The sequence below is a fragment of the Stegostoma tigrinum genome, chromosome 1 (genome assembly GCF_030684315.1).
Source record: "Stegostoma tigrinum isolate sSteTig4 chromosome 1, sSteTig4.hap1, whole genome shotgun sequence".
Lineage (NCBI taxonomy): Eukaryota > Metazoa > Chordata > Chondrichthyes > Orectolobiformes > Stegostomatidae > Stegostoma > Stegostoma tigrinum.
The window spans coordinates 126220412-126235809 of record NC_081354.1 but is presented as its reverse complement, the minus strand read 5'-3'; the positions used below and the strand labels follow the sequence as shown (position 1 = coordinate 126235809).

Genomic DNA, 15398 nt, shown 5'->3' with positions numbered 1-15398 from the left:
TTTAGTTATTTCTCTTTGTAAAGTGTATTTGTTAGAAATTATGCTAAACTGATTTGTAACTTCAAGCCATGGAGATTAGTTTGATAATTGATATTAAGGATAAGAAAATACAGCCAGGCTGACTCAAAACCAAAAGGAAACTGTCACCCTCAAACAAGAAGGAAGTATCAAAACAACAGCACTGGTGAAATATAAGACAAAGTGCTTCTTAAAAACTGAGCTTTATTTCTATTTTCCATGCCCTTTCGGGATGGATTTGAATTTATTCACATTTTTTTCTACATAAAATACATACAACACAATATATTCAGCTCTTGAGTGATAGTTACAGTTTTCAGAAAACAATTTAGTAAATAAAAAGGCACCACTTTTCATCGGGTATTTAACATTGAAAAGATGGTTAGCATTTTAGTGGAATTTCTTCAGGACATGTTTCCATCTGAAAAAAAAATCATACAATCTTTGACTTTCAAGTACTCAAAGACACACTGTGCATTTTCATCTTTACCTATTCATTCAGTAAAGATAATTGTGGCTTCCCTACACAAGATTTCACAATATATACATAGTGAAGCACAAAAAAGGAATCTGAATGTTTGTTCTCTATTAAGGAACATGGATTACACCAACAACTAGTAATACCTAACATTTTACTATATATACACACACATGTTATCTACGAAAGATCCATCTAGTTTCACAATATTTTAACAGTAAAAATCAATATTCTTTGTTAATTGATGAATGGTCTGGAGGTTGGAACAATTTTTGGCTGACAAACAGTTAACTACAGATTATGAAACGCAGAAGATGGCAATGCCAGAACAAAGTTGACTATTGTCAGCAATTTAACAAATATTGAGTCTATATTTTTTGAGGCAAAGCTGTTTTATAGTAATTACCTGTGCCAATTTGCATGCACAATGATTTTTTTTAAATGGAGACACTAAGGCTAAGATTTGTAGAATGAAGAACAAAATGAAACGAGACAAGTAGTAACAATTAGGCAATAACAAACTTGAGGTTTAGAAAACTGGGATTCCCAACAGGAAGAGTTGAGGAAAATGAGGATAGAGCAATCTTGAGGTCCTGAAAATGGACGTGGCATAGTATGAGGAGGCTTCAATACAACGCAATGGGGTGCTTGGAAAGAGAGAAAATATGCATACTATTAAAAACAACTTAGATTAAACAAGAACAGTAAGTTTTAAGAGGGGTTGAGTACAGCGGTATGGGTGAAATAATAAACAGTAACGGTGTAATGGGAAAGCAAAATACTTTGAGCGACAAGTGAGACTCCCTGATTAATGCCTAGGTTTCCCCAAATTATACTCAGAAATGGAGTCACGGTGCTGTAGGTGCTTTCCCGACTGTGTCAGTATTTCAGTCAGGCTTGGCTTCCACTGAATTTTAACATTTGTGAAGTGAATGCAATGTGTTGGCATAAACACAGAAGTCAAAATTCTTAACAACTGCTTCTGCAACGGAGAATAAACGGGACAGATCCATGCTATGAAACCTTATCCTTTAGGATCTGTGAGGTGTGATACGAAGTGGCGCCTCTCGGTTTGCACTGTCCTATCTTTCCTATTGTCCGGCCGATGTTTGCATGGGATTTTCCAAAAGGAACCATTGAAGGTAAGACAAAATATCTTAAGGCACTTTCTACAAAATATAAGTCAAGAATGTCAATTCTAAACAAAATAGTGCTTCTGTACAAACAACATTTTGGAGTCCACAAAGTGTTTAAATACGACATCGGATAATTGCATTATAAAGTAAGTTCCAAGACAGCTCATTTCAGATAGAAATCTGGCATCAGCGAGGGGTTTGTCGTTCCTCTCCCGTGGAGCTGTTTGTTTCATCCTTGAGGACATTCTGTTTCAGGTCATCATTGGTGTGTCCCGATCCTTGCTCGATTTCTGTTTAAAAAGCGAGTGAAGTTTACAGCAAATTCATTCGCTTGCTACCTTTAACACGAACAACGGAGAGACAGCATTCAATATTTCACTTTTCAAGTTGCGCATTATTTGTCTGTGTGCACATGATTTAGGCCCCCCCCAACCCCCCGGACAATATTTATATCTCCCTAACCCTCGCGCAATGTTTCAGATTCAAATCCGTACTGGGAGAATTCCGACGGAATTGATGCAAATAGAAAGCACTGCTGTTTCGTGCCGCAATGGATTACCTGGTGGGGATGCAGACTCCCTCCGGTTTCCAGGTTTTGTTTCAGGGATTTGAAAAAACGGGAACTTCATGCACTCTCCAGTCTCTCTGTTACAGATCCCAAATGGGCACTGACATTTCTTCCTGCATTCCAGTCCATAGGTTCCAAAGGGACAGTCTGAAAGAGCAAATCCCGATTAGGGAAGCGTGGCCAGCTGATTTAAAGTAGACTTCAACTTAAGCCCTAAATAACATTATGGTATTGTCCCTATCTCTGAGCCAGAAGGCCTGGTTTCCAGCTCCATCTGCTCCAGAGGTTTCAACAGAGGTTGATACAAAATATCTGCCACATAATGTGTGTACATCGTGCCCCAACTTATTTTACATTCAGCAGCTTATTCCAGTAACCCTGCAATTCGCTTCACAGTCTCACGTTGTACAGATACCTGAACACACTCAGGCCCTGACTGGTGTTCGCAAGCTGCATGGGTGCTCTATAAGAGATAATGGGAACTGCAGATGCTGGAGATTCCAAGATAATAAAATGTGAGGCTAATAGGCCCGAAACGTCAGCTTTTGTGCTCCTGAGATGCTGCTTGGCCTGCTGTGTTCGTCCAGCCTCACATTTTATTATCTTGGGTGCTCTATAAAACGGCTTGCTACCTGATACTCCGCATGAGAACGGAAATTCTGACTCAGGAATGTCACGCAGTTCCAGATGAAGAATCCAGTTTCTAGACGAAGCCGGACTCCCTTACATCTCTCACAGACAGCCACATCAGGGGACCCGGGACAGTGAGATCGGCCCGCGTCTATGATGTGGCGGTGCCGGCGTTGGAATGGGGCGGACAAGGTTAGAAGTCATCAACACCTTGGCTAGGAGCGCTCCGAAAGCTTGTGATTCCAAATAAATCTCTTGTACTATGATCTGGTGTCGTCTGGCTTCTGACCTCGCCTTAAGAGGAGATGAAGGAGGAAATCGACAGAGGAGGGCAGCCTGGTAGGCCCGTGATTGCGGGCTGAACAGTGACAGCACTTTCCGTCTTTGCTGTTCCATTACAGACATCGGCAGTGAGCAGACTGACGCCTGTTGTCGCCAAGCTGCGACTACGCTGCTGTTGGCATGATCCAGATAGGGACCCACACAAGCGTCTGGACTCCTCCTGATCCAACTGCAGTATGCATGCTCAAGAGCAGATTCAGTTATGGCCGAAAGGTTGCAGTGGGCGATACAGCTCCAATATTATTTTACAATAACATGACAGGCTGCAAACTGGAGAATGGGGTGTGGCATTACGTGAGTTGCGCGCATCATGACCATCCCAACATTTACAATGTCGGAATGCAAATCTGGAAAACTCAATTCTGACACATCGAGAGATCTGCTCTCTTTTCCCTGATGAAAGTCACACTTTCCCTGTCAAGACAATACCCCATTATTTTACGTCCAAAATGCTTAATGCAGTTTGATAGGCAGCCGCTCCTCAGTGTGCACGGGTGTACTGCTAGGCTGACCAGAACAGAATTTTTTAAAAAAACTGAGAACTGCAGATGCTGTCTATCAGAAACAGAACCAGAAATAGCTGGAGAAACTCAGCAGCTCCGGCAGCGTCTGTGCAGAGAAATCAGAGTTAACGTTTCAGGTGACCCTTCTTCAGAGATACATTTTTGGTTTTTATTTGTTTGCATCCTATTTCTAATTCTTAGGCCATTGATTTGCAAAAAGAACACCTCACATAACAGCAAACGGAATGCTTGTTAGCTTCAGTTCACTGCCTAGCAGAGCTTTAAAATCGTTTCGCAAATGTACCAACCTTTTTACCCTCCAAATTCTGGTAAAAAGACACCCATTGCTGAAACACACACACATAGCCCAAATTGCTGACAGCTGAACCATCACGGAGAGGGTGGGATTAGTACATTTCACTTCCCCCCGCCTCCTGTGGTGCGCATTTACCTCTGCATATGCCATATTCATCCCCGAAATCGTCTTCTTCGCTGTTAAAATGGCACCGTAAACCAGGTCCGCATTTAACCCCATCCATTCCGGCCACAGTGCGGTAACACACCTCTCCCCTGGCGGCTGCACAGACCTTGCAGCAGCCGCAGTCATCCAGCACAGTCCTTTTACAGCCCGCCGTCCCGGGACACGCGGCGGTCCGTTCACACGGGTGCGAGCAGTCAACCGCGTATTTCAAGGTGAAGCCTTTCACAGTGAGCCCAGTGAGAATGATCACTAAACAAGCGGCGCCGGCCCTAGGCATCTTTCCAGAGTTGTGGCTGTCCTGACCCTCTGCGCTGAGCCGCAGCGCACTGCCTTTTATCAGGCGTGTGCCCACATGTTTTTCCACCGGCTCCGTTTCCTAAATCCGGTGTTGTTCTCTTCTGGCCAGCTTGTGTTGTAGGTTTCCAAATCCGGGCTGGAAGTAGATGGGATTAAACATGTTGCACAGGGTTGCCATCCAGGAATTGAAACGATGCGTTGACGTAAGATGTTATGTTTAGATGTTTTGTAAAGATTTTCAGCTTCGAGCTCTCACGTACTCGTCAAACGTTCAAGGACGCGAAGAACAACAAACAGCGAATTCCTCCTAATCTCTGGGGTTGTAATGTGGCCACTCGAGCGGGCACTGCAGCTTCTGGCACTGTTTCAGTTTCTCACGTCTCAGGAATGTTCAGACACGTGTTTTCCCCCCCCAAAAGCTGATTTCCTAACGAATGAAATGCACGCTTGCATTATTAACTTTTGGTCCTGTAAACTAACATTTGAAAAGGGTTGTCACTTTATGAAATCTGCATCCAAGCAGTAACGGCTGCGAATGCTGATCTTTCAGTAACGAAAACGTGCATATTGACAGGGATGGTCAGATCAGTAAAATTGGATTAGGCTCTTATTGGAGGATCGTCCAATTCTGTATTTCAGTTTCTCGGATTATAATTGCTTCAAGTCTTCTTGTACGCTAATCTGTCTCAACTGTTTATATGCACTTTACTATTGCACTTGAGTGTCACCCCTATTGGTCCATCAAAATAGGGGTAACACTGCAAACGAAGCACAATTTCAGTCCTGTGTGTGCTTTAAGTGTACATTCATACAACTCTAGAATTGCTGCGACTAACTTTCATTTAACCACAGATTTTAAATTGTGCTCTGTGGTGTATTGGACATTCTGGCTACTGACATGGGCCTTACACAGCCAATGGTTATCCCAGGTTAGACCAATCAGATTTACTGAGACTGGTCTTCAAGAAAATCCCCTCCTCTAATCCCAATTTGGTATTTTTTTCTTGCAACTTTCCAATGCACTTTAGAGGCCTTTTGTGACCCTTGTGTATGTTCCACTCATTTTTTTTAAAACCAGGAGTGCTGTTACACACAGCTGAACATTTGTTTCTATCATCAAATCACTCATGGTATTTTTTCATCTAATAGCCACCACCATGTTTTCTAATTGATTAATTAACGTGCTGAGCCTGTTAAAGCCAGCGCAGTGACGCTCACTACTTTTTAAAACACAGAGTAGGAGGCAGCACTAAAAACTGTTTGACCAGATAGAGACATTTTATTGGCATATGCAGATACTTTCTGATCAACTTGTTCAGAGAAGATATAACACACCTCTAGAGCAGGTAGGACTTCTGACTCAAAGGTAGGGCCACTACTACTGTTCCTTTGCTGGCGTTTTTTAGATATTTTTTCTATACACTGAAATACTCTCTTATACTACTGCGCAACTTTCCTACCACCAAAATCACCAGGACCCTTTTTTTTTATTTTTAAACACTAACCACTCCCAGTAAATTGATCATTTTATTAAAAAACATTAACTTACTTTTCTAATCAAGCTTTTATGAGGATGTTATAACACATCTCTGGAGCAGATGGAACTTGAACCCGGGTCTCCTGGTCCAGGGTAGAGACACTTTTCCACAAGAGGGCCCCAATGTTAGCCTCCCATTCACAATTGCTTGCCTAGGGACATTACCACTTGGACCATTGATGAAGGAGCATTCAGCTGCCTTCACTTTATTCTTTGGTGTTTTCCAACTGAACCGTTCCACATGTCGGTTTCTGTTTCTCCACCTCCTTTTTGATTAAGCTTTCATTCAAGTCCTCTAACTCACATATTATCCTTTTGAATGAGCTCCTTTGTTCCTTTAACTCAATTAACCACTCTCCATCTTACATAAAGACATTGGGAGGTATTAATGCTTCCCAAACCTTTTTCACCAATGTGACTCCATTTTGAAGGTTGAAAATTCTTACAACCCTCAGTGAGATCTGCGTGAGTGCGATGAGATGGAAAGTCTGTGAAAATGGTGGTTCATCTGTTAGGGTGGGAGAGATTCTGTTCTAATTCAGCCAATGCTGCATTGCTGCTTTGGAGCTTAGGAAACCAAAATTTCCAGTACCCAGCTTGGGGTCTCGATCCACTCTTCAGAAAGTCCCTTTTCTATATTAAAGCAGCTCTGTAAATCCCAGCTGCTGCTGCCACCGAGCTTGGACCTGCATCCAACAATAAGTCTCAGATCTTCAGCCACACTATATATACTACAGCAATTCATGGACAACATTCAGACTTGGACTGATAAGTGGCATGTAACATGCACTCACACAAATAGGAGGCAATAACCATCTCCAACAGGAGAGAATCTAACCATCACCCTTGATATACAATGGCAATGCCATCACTGAATCTTATACTATCATTATCCTGGTGGTTACCATTTTAAAATTGACCAAAAAATCTAGGTTCAAGATCCACCTGCTCCAGATGAGTGTAATAACATCACTGAGCAGGTTGGTTAAAAATCTATATGCAGGAGAAAGCACCTCGCTTTATCGGTACTCCGTCCTCCAACTTCGCCATTCACTTACTTCATTGTTGACACATATTGGTAGCAGTTCATTACCATCTACAAGATCTACTGGAGTAACTCCCCAAGGGTTCTTCATGGTATCTGTGACAGCTGTGACCTCTACCACCCAGAAGGACTTGAGCAGCAGATACATGGGAACTCTACCACTTGCAATTTCCCCTTCTCATCACAAATCATCCTTACTTGGAACTTTATTGTCATTCCTTTGGTGTCACTGGGTCAATATCTTGAAAAGGCAGCACAGTGGCACAGTGGTTTGCACTGCTGCCTTACAGCACCAGGAACCTGGGTTTGATTCCATCCTCAGGTGATTGCCTGTGTGGCGTTTGCTCATTCTCCCTCTGACTGTGTGGGCTTTCTCTGGGTGCTCTGGTTGCCTCCCACATTCCAAAGTTGTGCAGGTTAGGTAGATTGGCCATGCTAATTTTCCCGTAGTATTCAGGAATGTGTAGGGTAGGTTGGTTCTAGAGTGATGGGTCTGGGTGTGATTCTCTGAGGGTCAGTGTGGACTTGTTGGGCCAAAGGGCCTGTTTCCACATTGTAGGGATTCTATGATCTATGAACTCCCTTCCTAAAAGCACTGCAGGTGCCCCTACATCTAAGGGCTTCAGTGTTTCAAGAAAGCAGCTCACTATCACATTCTCTGGGACAATTAGATGTTGGCAGAACCAGTGGTGCCCACATTCCTGTGAATCAATTCTAAAAACTTGCCTGAAAGCAAGAAACTTGATGCTCATTGTACACAATGTTTACCGAACTGTTAGTTCTAGCAGTAGGAGGTCATTTTCAGATGAGTTGGAGCCAAAAGGCTAAGATTCAGTCAACAAATAGCTGACTGGTCTGTGGACTAGTGGCCAGTTATTCATGCCAAAGACCCTCTGCCTGCCAAAAACTATGATTGGTTCCCAGGTAGCCGGACTAACTAGGGCAGTGAACAAGATAGTGAGAAGTTATCAGATCTCTGCAAGCACAGGAGCTGGCCTCTGTTTCTGCAATTAAAAACCTGAAGAAACCAGTGAAAGCCTGAAGAAAACCAGTTTTTTCTTTTTCCTTCAGCAGTTTCTGTAAGCTGTGACAGGTAATCAATCAGAGACCATTATAAATGTGAAACAGTCATCCTATGCCTCCTACAAACAAGTGAAAACACTTGGAGAGGAAGCTCAAGAAGCAGCATTCTGATCAGTTCAAGAATTATCTCAACAGATTCTTTTACAAAGGCCACTGCACGACTCTATGACCACTGAGTCTTTCCCTCTGTCCAAAGCACCATTGTTTTTTCCTGTTAGTGAATGTTTAATGGGGTGTCTGTAAGGGGGTTAGAATATTAATTAGTAGAGTTATATGCCAACATTTTATAGCAGTTTAGCTGTAGTTGGAATCTATTTATTTGTCATAAGTAGTGATTATTCTTAAACACAGGCTTTTCTTTCAACCTGGGGTTGAAAACCAGATAAATTGAGGACCTTTCACATCATTTAAAAAGTTTTTAACTTCTGCCAGGAATCTGTGAATAAGCAATCCTTGATTTCCAATGCACGAACCAGTGAAATGTAATATAAGTCTTAATCATAATAGCAGACACCTCAGTCAAGTCTTCCCTTAATCCCCTTTGCTCCAAGGAGAACAATCCTAGCTTCTTCAGTTGAACCTTGTCTCTAAAATCCCCAATTCCTGGAAACATTCTGTTAAGTCTCCTCTGCATCCCTCAAAGACTCACACGCCCTTCTGACAGTGTGGGGACCAGAACATAACACAATGGTAATTTGGGGCCCAAGTTAAGTTTAATAAAGATCAACATAACTTGCCTGCTTTTGTTCTCAATGCCCCTCTTTCTGAAGCTCAAGATTGCATGCACTTTGCAAATTACTCTCTCGATATGTCCAGCTACCTTCAAAGATTGATGCATGTGAATCTTCAGCGGCCTCTGTCCCTGTGCACAGTTCTAAACTGCAGGGAGTTTTTTCAGTGCCCTCTACCCTTCCTGCCTGGATGTGACTGTACTTCAGAGCCTAGATCTGATCCTTTCGTTGTTGGATTTCTTAACATCACTTGCTGCTTAAGCTGTTTGGCATGCAAGTAGTCCTGTTTCGTAGCTTCACCAGGTCAGTACCTCATATTTAGGTATGCTGGGGCTAATTCTGGCATGTCCTCCTGCACTCTCCATTCAACTCTATTCAAAGTTTGCCCCATGTTGCATGGTAATAGTGCCACACAACATGGCAGAGGGTAATCTCAATGTGAAGTTAGCATTTTACTCTCCAGAAGAACTGTCTGGTGGCTAATACAACTAATACTATCACAAATGGTTACATGTATGACAGGCAGTTCAGTGAGGACAATGTCAAGTAGCTTTATTTCGTTTTGTTGGTTCCCGCATGATTAGTTCAGACTCAGTCGAGCAGCTATGTCCATTAGCTCAGCCAGCATGATTGATATCGGTGCTACTCTTGGTTTAACAAAGGAATGTTCTGAGAACCCAGCTTATGGTTCAACTGCAAGGTGGGGGAAGCTCCAAGAAGAGTGGATGGGCCTTAGTGATTGGTGATTTGACAGGGCAATGTACGGGTGTTTCTGTGACTGTAGACGTATCTCCAGGATAGTATGTTAGCTTCTTGGTGCCAGGGTTAAGATGTCACAAAGTACCTAGAGGACACTTTTGAGAGAGGATGAAGAGCCAAATATTTTGGTCCATGCTGCTCCAATGACATAGTTAGGAATAGGGAAGAGATTCTGAAAATAGAATACAGGAAGCGAGGCAAGAAATTAAAAACTAGGATCTCTGAGGCACTATTAGAACATAGAACATAGAACAGTACAGCACAGAACAGGCCCTTCAGCCCACAATGTTGTGCCGACCATTGATCCTCATGGATGCACCCTCAAATTTCTGTGACCATATGCATGTCCAGCAGTCTCTTAAATGACCCCAATGACCTTGCTTCCACAACTGCTGCTGGCAACGCATTCCATGCTCTCACAACTCTCTGCGTAAAGAACCTGCCTCTGACATCCCCTCTATACTTTCCACCAACCAGCTTAAAACTATGACCCCTCGTGCTAGCCATTTCTGCCCTGGGAAATAGTCTCTGGCTATCGACTCTATCTATGCCTCTCATTATCTTGTATACCTCAATTAGGTCCCCTCTCCTCCTCCTTTTCTCCAATGAAAAGAGACCGAGCTCAGTCAACCTCTCTTCATAAGATAAGCCCTCCAGTCCAGGCAGCATCCTGGTAAACCTCCTCTGAACCCTCTCCAAAGCATCCACATCTTTCCTATAATAGGGCGCCCAGAACTGGACGCAGTATTCCAAGTGCGGTCTAACCAAAGTTTTATAGAGCTGCAACAAGATCTCACGACTCTTAAACTCAATCCCCCTGTTAATGAAAGCCAAAACACCATATGCTTTCTTAACAACCCTGTCCACTTGGGTGGCCATTTTAAGGGATCTATGTATCTGCACACCAAGATCCCTCTGTTCCTCCACGCTGCCAAGAATCCTATCCTTAATCCTGTACTCAGCTTTCAAATTCGACCTTCCAAAATGCATCACCTCGCATTTATCCAGGTTGAACTCCATCTGCCACCTCTCAGCCCATCTCTGCATCCTGTCAATGTCCCGCTGCAGCCTACAACAGCCCTCTACACTGTCAACGACACCTCCGACCTTTGTGTCGTCTGCAAACTTGCTGACCCATCCTTCAATTCCCTCGTCCAAGTCATTAATAAAAATTACAAACAGTAGAGGCCCAAGGACAGAGCCCTGTGGAACCCCACTCACCACTGACTTCCAGGCAGAATATTTTCCTTCTACTACCACTCGCTGTCTTCTGTTGGCCAGCCAATTCTGTATCCAAGCAGCTAAGTTCCCCTGTATCCCATTCCTCCTGACCTTCTGAATGAGCCTTCCATGGGGAACCTTATCAAATGCCTTACTGAAGTCCATATACACCACATCCACAGCTTGACCCTCATCAACCTTACTAGTCACATCCTCAAAAAACTCGATAAGGTTTGTAAGGCATGACCTACCCCTCACAAAGCCGTGTTGACTGTATTTGATCAAGCCATGCTCTTCCAGATGGTCATAAATCTTATCCCTCAGAATCCTTTCTAACACCTTGCAGACGACAGACGTGAGACTTACCGGTCTATAATTGCCGGGGATTTCCCTATTTCCTTTCTTGAAGAGAGGAATTACATTTGCCTCTCTCCAGTCCTCAGGTACGACTCCAGTGGAGAGCGAGGATGCAAAGATCTTCGCAAGTGGCGAAGCAATTGCATTTCTCGCTTCCCAAAGCAGCCGAGGACAAATCTGATCCGGGCCTGGCGACTTGTCAATCTTAATGTTTGACAAAATTTTCAGTACATCAGCTTCCTCTATCTCTATCCATTCCAGCATGCACACCTGCTCTTCAAAGGTTTCATTCACTACACAGGTCGTTTCTGCCTGTACCATGTGCTAGATAGTATAGAAGTAGGAAGTAATATTGAGTACACATCTGGTAAAATGGTGCAGGAAGGATGGTTTTAATTTCGTCGGGCATTGGGACCAGTTCTCGGACAGGCAGAACCTATCCAAGGAGAATGGATGACAGCTTAGAAAGATTGGGACTAGTATCCTCAGAGGGAGATTTGCTAGTGCTGCTGTGGAGGGTTTGGACTAGCTTGTCAGCTCAATGGAATGCCAAGAGGGAGTTTAGATAGAATAAACACAAAACAGGTTATGGCAAATGGAAAAGCTTTAAGTGGAAGTAGAAGGTGACAAGAGGTAACCCTTGACTCTGCCAGTGTCAAACTGCCGAATAGAGTTACAAAGGCAGAGAGAAGAGGACTCTCTCAGAATGCAGTCACCCAGGTAAGCATGTAGGAGTAAAAGGTTATTAATTTAATGGCCATAGAAAGTGACTGCGGACCTGCCACCAGTCTGGTGGGAACAGAATATTAAATGATGTTTAGCTCAGATAGGCAAAAGAGTACAGGAGTTACGGGATTGCTTATAATAATGGATTGAATAAATGTATCAATGAGGGAGGACCATCAATCACATAGATAGGATATAAGATTTGCTTGTCTGGAGTAAGAAACAGCAAGAGCAGCAAAATCTAAGGAGTAGTTTAACACCACCAAACTGTAGGAGCTATGTAGGGCACAATATGAATCAGGAAATCCGAGGTGCATATATCAAGGAAAATGCAATAATCATGAATGACTTTAATCTCCATGTAGACTGATTAAATCTAATGACAGCAATGTTGTGGAGGAATAATTCTTGGAATGTGTTCAACATAGTTCTGGAGAAATATGTTGAGGAACCAACATACTTGCGTAATTGCACTAGCTATTTCAGATCTAAAATTATGCAGTTTTCTTTGGGCAAATGTGAGGTGATGCATTTTGGAAGATCAAATTCAAGGGCAAACTATACAGTAAATGGAAAAGTCCTAGGGAAGATTGATGAACGGAGAGATCTGGGTGTCCAGGTCCATTGTTCCCTGAAGGTGACAACGCAGGTCAATAGGGTGGTCAAGAACGCATATGGCATGCTTTCCTTCATTGGACGGCGTATTGAGTACAAGAGTTGACAGGTCATGTTGCAGTTGTATAGGACTTTGGTTCGGCCACATTTGGAGTACTGTGTGCCGTTCTGGTTGCCACATTACCAAAAGGATGTGGATGCTTTGGAGAGGGTGCAGAGGAGGTTCACCAGGATGTTGCCTGGTATGGAGGGTGCTAGCTATGAAGAGAGGTTGAGTAGATGAGGATTATTTTCATTAGAAAGACGGAGATTGGGGGGGGCCTGATTGAGGTCTACAAAATCATGGGGGGTTTAGACAGGGTGGATAGCAAGAAGCTTTGTCCCAGAGTGGGGGACTCAATTACTAGGGGTCATGAGTTCAAAGTGAGAGGAGGAAAGCTTTAGGGAGATATGCGTGGAAAGTTCTTTACACAGAGGGTGGTGGGCGCCTGGAACGCGTTGCCAGTGGAGGTGGTTGACGCAGACATGTTAGCGTCTTTTAAGATATATTTGGACAGGTACATGGATGGGCAGGGAGCAAATGGACACAGACCGTTAGAAAATAGATGACAGGTTAGGCAGAGGATCTTGATCGGCGCAGGCTTGGAGGGCCGAAGGGCGTGTTCCTGTGCTGTGATTTTCTTTGTTCTTTGTTCTTTGAGAAATAATTTAATAATCTTATTGTAAAATAATTTCAGTGAATAGTGACCACAGAATGAAATAATTTTCCTTTAAGTCTGAAAAAGATATAGTTGAATGCAAAATTAGGATCTTAAAGTAAAGCAAGGGCAATTCTGTAGGCATGAAGAGGAAGTTGGCCATGGTGGATTAGAAAAAATACACAAAAACATTTGATAGTAGATTGGCAATGGTTATGATTAAAGGATTGATAATTGCTCTTCAAGAACATACACTTCTTAACAGCAAAAATAATCAACAGGACAATTGAGAGATCCATGGCTATTTTGTTTTATGCATTCATGAGATGTGGACATCTCTGGCTGGACCAGCATTTATTGTCCATCCCTAATTGCCCAGAGGACAGTTAAGAGTCAGCCACATTGCCATGAGTCCTGGGTCACATGTAGGCCAGACCAGGTAAAGATGGCAGATTTCCTTCCCTAAGGGACATTAGTGAAACAAATGGGTTTTTAACAAGAGAAGTTAAAGATATTATTAGATAAAAGGAGGTCATTTAAAATATTGCAAAAGGAAAGTACTATACTGAGCCTGAGATTGAAAGAATTTTAGAATTCAGCAAAGGAGGACTGATGGACTGTTAAATAAAAATTGAATAAAAAAAAATATAAAACAGCAAGACAAATAAAAAGGTATCATAACCTCCATAGTGACGTAAAGGGGAAAATAAACAAAGACACATGTTAGTCCATTACAGGCAGAAATGGGAAAATTTATAACAGCGAGTAGAGAAATGGCAGGGAAGCTAAAGAAATATTTTGTGGCTGTCTTCATTGAAGAAGTTTTCAGGAAATAATTAAGATGTAAGGATTCAGTGAGAGGGTAGAACTGAAGTAAATTGATATAAAAAAATGGAGAAACTAATGTGAATGAAAGTTATCAAATCCTTGAGATCTTATGCCCTTTTAAAGAGGTGGCTGCATTAAATTCAGTTAATTCTGCAATGAATTGAATTAGCTTTATTGTCACATGTACTTGAATGAGCGCAGTGAAAAGTTTATAAGTTGCCACCTCCGGCGCCATCTTAGGTACAGGATACCAAGGTACTGAGACTTAAGGATTTGGCATAAAATATAAAAAATGTGATAAATAAAAAAAAGTCTAGCATAGGAATAAAAAGTAAAAATAGAAAAAGTACATAATTTACAGTCATTTCACCCCATTCCGTATGGGCGCCTAACCTCGAGACCACACTGGGCCAAAGTCTTCACGCTGTGTTGGGCTTCAAAACTCAAGGCCTTGCCCTCCAGTCTGTAAGGGGACCTTACCTTCTTGTGAAAACCTCCAGTCCCTCACCTGCAGTCGAAAAGGGTCTTCGCCTTCCTGTGATGGGGGCTTGCTTCCTCGCAATGGCCTCCAATCTGTGAACTCACCTCCAGTCTGTGAACTCACCTCCAATGGCCTTAGTGGCATTATCACTGGACTGTTCATTCAGGGACCCAGGTAATATTCTGGTTTGAATCCCACCATGACAGACGGTCGAATTTGAATTCAACAAATATCGGGAATTAAAGATCTAATGATGATCATGAATCCATTGTTGATCGTCAGGAAAAACCCACCTGGTTCACTAATGTCCTTTAGGGAAGGAAACTGCCAACCTTACCTGGCTTGGTCTACATGTGACTCCAGACCCACAGCAATGTGGTTGACTCTTAACTGCCCTCTGGGCAATTAGGGATGGACAATAAATGCTGCCTGGTCAGCGATGCCCTCATCCCACAAATGGATAAATAAAAAACTCGCCTCTAGTTGATGCTGTGGACTCGCCTCCTTGCGATAGCTCTCAGCCCATGTGCCGAGTTCGCTTCATTCCCAATCGATTCCGTCCCAGTAAGCTTAAAAAGCTTGACAAACAAAGTTTTAAAAGCACAAACAAAAGCAAAAAAAGAAATCGTACCTTTGGATTGAAAAATTGCAAATACAAACCCATCATTTAAGAAAAAGGAGGGAGGAACCAGAGAAGCACAGTCCTGTTTTCCTGATGCCAGTGGTAAGCACAATACTAAAGCATAAAGGGTGTGGATTTTTAAAAAAATAATAGCCTGCTTGAGCAACGTTCACATGCACATGTGAGGGGAAAACTGTGTTTGACAAACCTAATAGAGATTTAACGATGTTCCTAGCCAAGTT

General features: G+C 42.7%; 1 protein-coding gene across 2 annotated transcripts; it reads right to left on the bottom strand.

Annotated features, from left to right (window-relative positions):
• Positions 1–205: 205 nt before the first annotated feature.
• esm1 (endothelial cell-specific molecule 1) lies at positions 206–4927 on the bottom strand. 2 transcript variants are annotated; one of them, XM_048535225.2, is made up of 3 exons: positions 4127–4845; positions 2192–2347; positions 206–1922 (listed from the first exon to the last, which is right to left on the bottom strand). In XM_048535225.2, exons 1-3 carry the CDS (start codon positions 4431–4433, stop codon positions 1819–1821), a joined length of 567 nt encoding a protein of 188 aa, XP_048391182.1. In that variant the 5' UTR covers positions 4434–4845; the 3' UTR covers positions 206–1818. The 2 variants fall into 2 exon arrangements, with proteins under 2 accessions (XP_048391182.1, XP_048391193.1); XM_048535236.2 differs by having other exon boundaries at positions 1859–1970; positions 4127–4927.
• Positions 4928–15398: the final 10471 nt, after the last annotated feature.